This window comes from Chelon labrosus (genome assembly GCF_963514085.1).
Source record: "Chelon labrosus genome assembly, chromosome: 21".
Lineage (NCBI taxonomy): Eukaryota > Metazoa > Chordata > Actinopteri > Mugiliformes > Mugilidae > Chelon > Chelon labrosus.
Genome location: NC_140354.1, coordinates 17,605,430 through 17,615,563, shown reverse-complemented (window position 1 = coordinate 17,615,563; position 10,134 = coordinate 17,605,430). Strand labels below are relative to the sequence as shown.

The 10,134-nt window shown below is 45.4% G+C and overlaps 1 protein-coding gene across 1 annotated transcript; it reads left to right on the top strand.

The window, feature by feature from the left end:
* Positions 1–2,977: 2,977 nt before the first annotated feature.
* nfil3-6 (nuclear factor, interleukin 3 regulated, member 6) lies at positions 2,978–5,503 on the top strand. The gene is made up of 2 exons (XM_084570308.1): positions 2,978–3,228; positions 4,036–5,503. The coding sequence occupies exon 2, from the start codon at positions 4,132–4,134 to the stop codon at positions 5,353–5,355; it is 1,224 nt and encodes a 407-aa protein (XP_084426434.1). The 5' UTR covers positions 2,978–3,228; positions 4,036–4,131; the 3' UTR covers positions 5,356–5,503.
* The last annotated feature ends 4,631 nt before the right edge of the window (positions 5,504–10,134 follow it).

Below are 10,134 nucleotides of genomic sequence, written 5' to 3'. Positions count from 1 at the left end.
CATTATTGCATTGCTGTTTTCTGTGATGCAACAACGAAACGTGATGACGCAACATTCAGGTGGAAATTTCTACAGAAAGTAAGCCCTGTGGCCTCAGACTCTATCAGAAAACACAGGTGGCCAAACAGTAAAGGGCAAAGGTTTCAAAGTGTATCTCACGTTCAAGTCGAGCATGTTTGTTCGGAGAGTTTGCCTATGTGATATGATATAGTACATGCAGTTCATTGTCTCTTTTGCGTACACATACGCACAAGTTTTCACTGTAAAAGCTGAGGTGAGCTCAGGTCTTTGGCCAAAGCCGCCATGTTGCTCTCACACTCGGCACACAAAGCCACGTATTACCTGCTGCTCGGCTTACAGGAATAAGTGCGAGAATCAGTAAACACACACTCGCCTTATAGTCTGCTGTGAAACGTACGCTTGGTTAAGAGTAAGTCTGATTTTTTTGTAGTGCGCAGGATACAACTCTGACAAAAATATGTGAAACCTTCGGTAGTGCTGTCAAAACCCACAAAATCTGTGTCTCTTACTAGTCATCATGAATTATTATGTGCTGTGAACTACATATTTATCTATCTGGCATTAATGTAGGTTCCAAATAGTTTCCTAGAAAGGAAGTGATATCAGTGTGCATTCTACATTAGATTCCTGGTATGATTACTCAATGTGGCTTTAACTACTCTAAAAAAAGACTGCTTAAATTATATACTTTCAAGTAAAAAAAAAAAAAATCTTAAAACCTGCTTGTGGCATGCAGCACTTAACCAGAAGAACCTGCTAACCCGCTAGGGAATGCACATTCCTCGCAATTATGAACAACATACGACAATGTCACATGTAGGCTCGATAAAGCCTGGACTTCAGTGCTTTTCCGCTTCTCTGTGTTTTGTTCCGTTTTTTAAGGCTAATAGTAAGAGCTGTTGTTTGTACGGTTAATGTTTTACCAATTATTACACCTAATTTTTAAACGACTGGACCAATCATTGTACACCAGTGACTTTACACATAGGTCACTAAAGGTTCTTCATGGGCCGGGAAAGTACGCACCCTGGGAGATAACAAAAAAGCACTGCAATCAAGCACTTAATCCATCAGTTATAGGAAGAATGAAAATGTTCAATAACAATCAAAAAGCACCTATTGACAGACAAGACAATAACAAAGAAAAAACAATGACATCAACAACAAAAAAAGATTAATGTACACTTAATCTTCAAAATTAAAAGAACACAACATCCTGCCAAAGTATACTTTCATACCGCGACTCTTCCTGCAACACGTATGCACCCCCGTAACTTCCATTAAGTCTGGTGCGACCAGCGCTCTAATGCTGAAAAAAACAGACTAGCTTCGCGTTAGTTTTTAGTAAATACCTAGGACACTCTTTAGTTAACGTGTCCAAGGTCCCAATTCCCTAACTGAAGTTACTAAAACTCTCCGACACGCAGTCAAACGTTGGGATCTTGTAGACCCCCAAGCCTTAATGTCTTCAAGAAGTGACTGCAATGTGTTTTTCCATATTTACGGTCCAAGCACCAGTGGTTTGTGTACCCTCTTGCAATGCAAGGTGCATATACTTGAACATTACATGGCCTAAACAAAAAGACATGACATTCGAGCCTGGCAGAAACTGTGCTATTTTACTGCATCTGCGAAAGGCCAAACAAACAAACAAACAAAAAAACAGGATTGACAGTGCTCCCTTGAGGCTCAAGGAACCATACCTGAAAACCAACAGGAAGTCGGCCATTTTGCTTATCGTTCTTATAAGACTTATGCTTATTAAACATTGGGAACTTGGAGACCCCCGAGGCTTAATGTCATCAAGAAGTCACTGCAATGTGTTTGGCCTTAAATCCTTTTTTTTTTTTCCCCCACCAGACTTTTTATGTATTTTTCAATATTTCGGTGGAAGCACCGACAATCCGAGGACCCTCTTGTAATGCAAGGACTTATTAATATTATTTATTTTATCTTATTTTATCGATATACCTGGACTTCACATGCCTTAAGCATGCTCAAAAAGTCATGACATTTAAGCCTCGTGAAAATCTAGGAATTTTACTGCATTAACGAATGGACGGAAAAAGAAAATGTTCGACAGCGCCCCCTAGAATCAGACCCTGAATTACATTTGACCTACAGTCACTGAATTCTGTATGCATGCCAAGATGAAAAAAAAAAAAAAAAAAACTTCCCTACACTTCACTTCCCTTTTTCTTTTATATTCTGTAATATTGGTCTTATTTCTTACTAAGATGCTAACTAAATACAAATCCGATTCATTTCTTCAAGGCGTTGTTGACGTTTTCTACTTCACATTTCAAAATCCTTGTTTAGACCAAATTAATATTAATCTTTACTTCTTGAGCACTTTTTAACCCAACATTACAAAGTGCTTGACAAAGACATACAAATCTGCAACTTCCAAAACAGGGACATAAAAAAAAAGATAAAAATAATTTAAACAATGCAACACACAAAATGCAGCACATAAAACTCGATTAAAACTCGATTTAAATTCAAACAGGGAAGGCCCTCTGGTAAAAGAAAGATTTAAAACAATCTATAAATCAAGCAGATAGGAGAGGACTTGAAGAACTTTTACAGAGGGTTCTTTTCTCCAAACAGAACATTATATAAAGGCCTATAATCAAACGTCACACGTCTAAAAATACTGTGTAGACTGCGACTGATATAGTGAAGGAGTTTTATACCTTTCTTGCAAAAAGTGACTCACACAGAAATGCCCTGGAGACAGAGAGACGCGCAACATTACCTAATTGTGATGGTGGGATTATCCAGTAAAAGGGGGGGCGGAGCTATGGAGGTCAGATGACGATGATGATGTTGCCTGAACAGCTTTGTTATGTGACCGACCATAGGAGCTTTCCTTTGGAGGGAGGGAGGAGAGGGAGGAGAGGGAGGAGAGGGGGGGTCACGGAGGGAGGCGGGCTCAGAAGCGCACACTCAAACAGGGCCCCCGCTGGTTCAAGTGAGGATAGGAACCGTCCTGAGCTGAACTCAACGTTACAAATAGAAGCTGCGGCAATCCAAGTGGAGCAGAGTGGAGGTGCGCCGCGCCGGTGATAATATTAAGTAACAGCGACGAGTGGATCCGCAGCACGAACACCGGAGAGGGAGGCGGAGAGACGCTCGAAAATACGCTCGGAGACCCGGACAGGAGGCGTGCGTACCGGCGGAGACAACTGATCAGTCTATACGGAGGTACTTTTAATTATTTTTTTATCTCTCTGTACATACATTAAATTACATTTAACACGAATTGCATCGTTTAACTCTTTTATGCGATGATGGGAATGTTCACCCTGATGTAAATCTACATTTTATTCGCTCCTTTATTTGCGCATTTTTTACGCACAGCAGCAACATGTACTAAAAAAAAAAAAAAAAAAGATATTTCATTTTAGTATAAATGAATTAGCCTTCACTAAAGTCACAACTCGTCAAAATGCACTATAACAGCTTGTATAAACGTCAATCTAAGTTCCCGGTAATGCATGAGTCAGATCTCGTAGTTAAAAACAGCCGACCGGGAGAGCGGCGCGTCCCTGTCAAACATGTGGGTCAGTGCTGATGGAGCAAGTAAAACACCGGAAACCGTTTATAAAATTAGGTTACTTGAGTCTGACCCAATAATAAAAAACAAAACAAAAGAAATGACCGGGTGAGTCAAATTAAAAACTTGCAACGCACCAATTAAAGGTAAATGTCTCAAACTAAATTCAAATGTAGGTCAAACTCTTAGCTGCTCTCTAATCCGAGGTTTGTTTCTACTAGTAGCGGTTTATTCAGGACGATCTGAGTCAGAAGTAAAAGCCAAACGTCTGGTATGGCTCATTTAGTTAGTGTTTGTAACACGCATCGACTCATATTGAATGTATGTATGAGGCATGCAAGGTTAGAGTTGCTCTGGTTTCACTGGAGATGTAATTCGGTTACATAATATTGTGTTGTAATGGCTCTTGCGTAACCGCTAAATCTCGCCTCTCCTTGCTTCTCTTTGATCGCTAGGTGGCACTGTTGCTTCACTCTTAGCTCCCTGAGCACTCCGGTGAGCGATCAGCACCCCACAGTGGTTTCTCTCCACTCATCAGAGAGGAAAGAATTATGTTTGAGGAAGAGTCCCAGGAGATGAGGGGTCAGCAGGACGTGGCCGTGCTCCATAACATGGAGTCACCTGCTGCAGCTGCTTCGAGTGGAGGAGGAGGAGGAGGAGCAGGAGGAGGAGGAGGAGCTATGTCCTTCACAGATGAAGCCGTGTCCATCCTGACCTCCAGCAGCCTGTTGGCCCGCTCCCTGCTGGGTCGCACCACGGCCATCAAACGCAAAGAGAGTCCTTCCTCCAGCATCCGACGCAAGCGCGAGTTCATCCCCGTCGACAAAAAGGACGAAGGCTACTGGGACAAGAGGAGGAAGAACAACGAGGCGGCCAAGCGCTCGCGGGAGAAGCGCCGCGTCAACGACATGGTCCTGGAGAGCCGCGTGCTGGCTCTGCTGGAGGAAAACGCTCGTCTGCGGGCGGAGCTCCTGGCTCTGAAGTTCCGCTTCGGCCTCGTCAAAGACCCCTCCAACGCCCCGATTCTGCCCCTCACCACAGATCCTCACCACGCCCCTCAACCCTTGACTCCTCACTATTACCTCCACAGAGGAGACGGTGGCTCCTCGGCACCACATCCCCACAACCACACGGGCCAGATGAACGTTAGGGGCACCAGGGACGCTGGCAACATGTCCGAGGACTCTGGGTTCTCTACGCCTGGTGGGTCCAGCGTGGGCAGCCCAATCTTCTTCGAAGACCGGCTCAGCGATCACGGGAAATTATCACCCCACAGGGCGGAGGAGCTGGGCTACGACCTCCACCACTCACCTGCTGATGTCCACCACGCTTCGGGACTCAGCGCCGAGATGCTGGACCAAGCGGAAACCATGAAAAACCTCCCCCACAAGCTACGTTTCAAGATGCCCGGGAGCAGCGACGGGGGGGACGCCTTGGCCGATCACAGGCGCAGCCCCGCCCACCCCGCTGCGGGACGGGAAGGCCCGAAAGACACCGCCAAAGGGCCGAGCGTGGGCGACACAGGAAGCGGGCAGGCACACGCCGGCCCCTGGCTCCAGCATGCGGAGGGGGAGGAAGGCGGCAGGAGAGGGAGGCAGTCACCTCAGTACAACCCCTCGAGCGCCGGCTACAGCCTCCAGTCTCCGCCCACGCAAGGACAAACGGAGGTACGGCACGAGAACACTTTCCTGAAGTCTCAGCTCTGCTCTCTGAGCGAGGAGGTGGCGCAGCTGAAGAAGCTTTTCACAGAGCAGCTCATGGCCAAAATCAACTGAGGACGTGAAGCGAGCCGCCGTCTAGACTTTTAAGGACAAACTTTTATTGAGTGCTGGACCGTGCACAAGGACATTCAAGTCAAACTAATCGTTGTTTCTATCTCTTACATTGTGTTGTGTTGTAATAAATGTCTTTGAACGCTCATAATCTTCTGTCTAACAACTACTTAATCAACGCTGCTCAGGCTGGGAGTCTTATCTGTAATGGTGTTAAGTGTGTAACAGTTTCCTCTATTCCCATTCACTGTGATGACGAAAAACACACAAAACTGCTCACATCGCATCACATCACACCACGCAGACACAACAGGATGTGGCATTAAATCCAGCTAGATGTCGGTTTCAACACACCCCGACCGGGGGAAGGGGAGGAAGCGTTTGCAGTTAATTAGAGGAGGCATGACTTACCGCGCAGGCTTCCCAGCGCCGGGACGCCTCTGCTAAACACCTGCAAACACAAACGGGGAGAGCGAGGCATCAGCTCTCTGAAGCTCACACACACACACAAAACATGTTTTACGTGTCACTCAACTTCTTGTTGTTATCGGTCTTGCCCGGTTTGAGTGTATTTTCTTACTTCCCTGTTTTGTCTGTACTGAGATGATGAATTTAATGTCTGCTGTCTCTCTGTGCGTTTTCATATTAAAAATAAATTTGACTCTGCATTCTGGTGGTGGAGTTAATCACTGGGTAAAGTGGCAGTCTGATAGTGGCACACTTTCAAATAGAAAGTGGGGCATTGAGGTGTTTTGAGTTGCATTATGGGAAATGTAGTGCTTTTGTAGCAGGGACTAAAATTCAGCATAAACTGGTTCACTCATATTCAAACCTGCATTTAACGCGAGCATAACAGATAAATATGATGTTGAGAAGAATATTTGGTTAATAATTGCAAATAATAATATGATAATAGTCAAAAATGACAGAACCCAGAGCCTTAAACCTCAGGAAGCACTAAGGCGACATGAAAAAAACAGGAAAATAAACAAATTAAGCAGCTCATTTGGCTTATGCTTGAGGTCAAACAGGTAATGAGACGAGAGAGGGGAAGAAAGAAGCAGAAGCAAGCAGATAAAGTCATATATTCATGTGAATAAAGCACAGATGCAGCATTTAAACAAGACACGTGAGAAAAGCTTATACGGCGGGTCTCATAAAGTTACTGAAACAGGAACAAGCTGGAGCACAGCTGCAGAAAAGTATGTCAGGATAATAAAAGTTACAGTAGATTACAGATAGTGTGTGAATAAAAGCGCAGACTGAAGAATTCTGCGTAACATGTAGGCAGGGATGGAGGCCGGAGACGCTCACAAGCGCCCTTTTAATAACGAGATCCTGCGTTGGAGAATGAGACAGAGAGACTGCAAAGAGGAGCTCTGACTAGCAAGTGCTGACAAATGCAGGCGGCGGCAGCGGAGGAAGAGGAGGAAGAGGAGGAGGAGGAGGAGGAGAGGAGTCGTGCACTTGGCAGCTTTCTCTCCCACGGTCGCTGCAGGCAGGCAGGCAGGCAGGCAGGCAGGCAGGCGAGACGGCCAGCCAGACGGAGACGTTACTCAACAGCTCAATTAGAGCCCTTCACAAGACGAGGGCTTTAATTGCGACAGCTCGAGGAGGAGAAGAGGTGGGGAGAGGAGAGCGGATAGCGTGAAGTCAGATGGGTCAGTGCAGTCACAGGCAGTCTGAAGAATGATTCCTGTGGAGCTTTGCTCAGTTTGTAATTGCACGTTTCCGACCAGCAGGGGGCAGCAAAGACAACATTTTCACCATGTCCATTAAAGCCACAGAGTATCCGTTTCACCTTTTACCACACTATAGTAATCACACTATGGATCACTGTAATATTTATTGATCAGGCTTTTAGCTAGTTGATATGATCAGGATGTGCATTCAGATGAAAAACAAAAACAAAAACTAAAGAAAATAAACAGTTCAATGAAGCTGTTATAATTTCAGGTATTTTTATATTTTGTTAACCTAAATGCTCAAATAATTTATTCAGTTTGGTATCTGTCCTCATCATTTTATCACCACACCGCTTAAAATAGCTTTTAAATACACTAAAAGGAGCTGGAACAAACGTAGAAGTATCCTGCGACGCAATGACCTCTCTGTAACCTTTTGAAATGTAAACACATAAATTCTGGTTTCGCCTCAAATTCTTCCTAAAAAAAATAAAATAATAATAATAATAATAATAATCGATCAGAAACAGCAGTGTTTAAACAAGTAAACCGAAGGAGGTGAAGCTGAAAGGTAACAAGGCAGAGGCGAAGCAGATGCTGCAGGTGTGGAGAGGAGACCAGAAGGGATTTAAATGAATCCACTGCAACGCGGTGCTGTTACTCTGTCATCCTCACCCACATCCATTTAACCAGGAAAAAAATATATATAAATAAATAAATACAAAAAAAAAGAAGAGAGAGAGCGCAACCCCCTCTTTGCCCCCCCTCATTTTTTTTTTCTCCCCCTAGTGAAAGGATAAAGCCTGTTGCTAGGCAGGCAGTGCGACAGTTGCCATGGGAACGCTTGCAGACATAGCTGGAAGTTGGGGGGGGGGGTGGAGGTTGGGTTAGGGTGGGGATAAGGATGGGGTGCAAAAAAAAAAGAGGGAGAGTGATGCAGACACAGACAGAAAGAAAGAGAGAGAGAGAGAGTGGGGGAGGGGGGAGGTGAGGGGGGGGGAGGGGGATTCAAGTTCACGGCCAAAGCCTCTGCTCCTTCAGTTTGTCTCCTCGAGCTAAAGAAGGAAACAAAAGAGGTGCAAGGAAGCGGCGAGCCATTTATAGGTTAAAACTGAGGAACCACGCACGGGGGTTACCCTCTGAACACATGGTGGACAAAAAAAAAGCATCAAGTAAAACTTAGAGGAGAGAGAGCGTTCAAGTCCTTAAACGCTTCAAGGAAACAAAAAAGACAAACTATTACGCAGAGTGATTACTCGCAAATGCTACCGCGATACAGTTAAAAGCGGATCGTGTTTATTTCTGAATGTGTGCGCCCGAGAAATGAGTAAAAAAGCCTTCGTGGGCTTTCATTTCAACTCCCGGATTTAAATCACCGAGCAGATAACGTTCTGTACCGAGCAGACCTGAAGCATCACTGCGTCTGACGGCTCTCTGACAAAGACTTCCTTCGCTCACGGCCCAAACTGTACTGCGTGAATTGTAAACGATGATGTGCCCGCTTGCCTTCCTCATCAAGTTCTTTAAATAAATAACTCCCTCTCATGACTCCCTAGCCATTCGACAACGTTCTGAATGACTGTCTTGCTCTTCTGTGCGCTCTCCAGACTCCACGCCTTCCTGCCTGCGATCGAGATGAATCAAAAACACGCTCCTCGATTACACAACGCGTCCTGGTTCAGCTAGCTTCATTCAGCAGGAGGAGATGTGGGATGCAGAGGTAGCACGAGGGGGCAGGCGTTATGGGGCCTGTTACCGCAGTCGCAGCAACGGCAAACCTGTCCATGCCTTGCTTTTAACCTTTGCCTCGACCATATTTCGGTCATTTTACTCTTAAATCAGGACCTTCTTCTTGGTACTACAGCGCTCCGATGTTTGGCACTACGGCCTCACAGCAAGGATGTTCTGGGGTTTTCCATGTGTCCAAATGTCCTCCCATACGCCCAAGACCATGCACATTAGGCTTATTGGCGATTCCAAATTAGCCGGTGGGCGCAAAAGGCCGTTTCTCTCTCTGTGATGGACAGATGACCCGTCCAGGACGTGCCCCCACCTCTAGCTGAGAGCCAGATGGGACACGCTTCAGGCCCCTGCGACCCTCTACAAGATGAGTGGATGTGGATTTTCTGTTTAATTTAACTGAAGATTTAGCGGTAGAAGAGTGTCAAATGTACCCATTAAGCATCTTTACTCATTTGTTATCAATCTCTCATGTAACATGCGTCAACTATATCTTGTACTCGTGATTGTATCGTGGTTAGATGCTGTACGTATGCATTAGTCAGATGTATGTATCATATCTCCACCGGCCCGGCCTCAAGCGGGGTTTTTTTGCAGCAGCAGGAGGTAGAGCGGTTTTGTCCCAGGCGGCGGCGGATCTATGATTTCATACTTTATTTAATCTCAATCTTCATTCGTATGCAAAGCCTTTATCTGCAATGTAACTGCCAGCCGCAACGGTCAGACAAATGCAGCGGTGAATGGCGACGCTTTTCTGCCTTCGGCGGTGCTCGAACAATTATTCCTCGTTCGCCCATTCACTAACGGGGATGGAGCCAACCATGCAAGGAGAAGGTGGAGGGAATTGCTCTGACCGCAAAACCTGAGTTTAGCATCACTATCAAAGCATTTTGAGGTGTTTAAAAGGGGCAGCTCAACATTTTTGGAAATATGTCTATTTGAATTCTAGCCGAGGACAGAAAACCTCTCATATCTGGCTGCAGTTAGCTTAGAAAAGAGAAGGAAAAGGCCTACAGTCTCTAGCTTGGTGCTGCATTAGTGCTACAGATACGTCAACCTCCCGGACTGATCCACTTCCACTGGGTGGCAATGTCAAACAACATACATGGCAAAACAGTAAATGAACCTAAGCTACTCGTTTCTGCGTTTGTGCTGTTGTTGGTCCGTTAGCTTTAGCCTTCTTTGCTGAGGAAAAACTGGATGAAGAACTAGCCACTGTCTTCTTTTTCCCCTTCAACCGATCTATGCGTAGCGTCATCGTCCAGGAAAGAGGCGTTGTTGGCTAGTTGGAGAACCGAATGCAATTCCAAAGCCTCCATATTGGTTGAATTCCCACAATCCTTCACTTTGCGTAGAC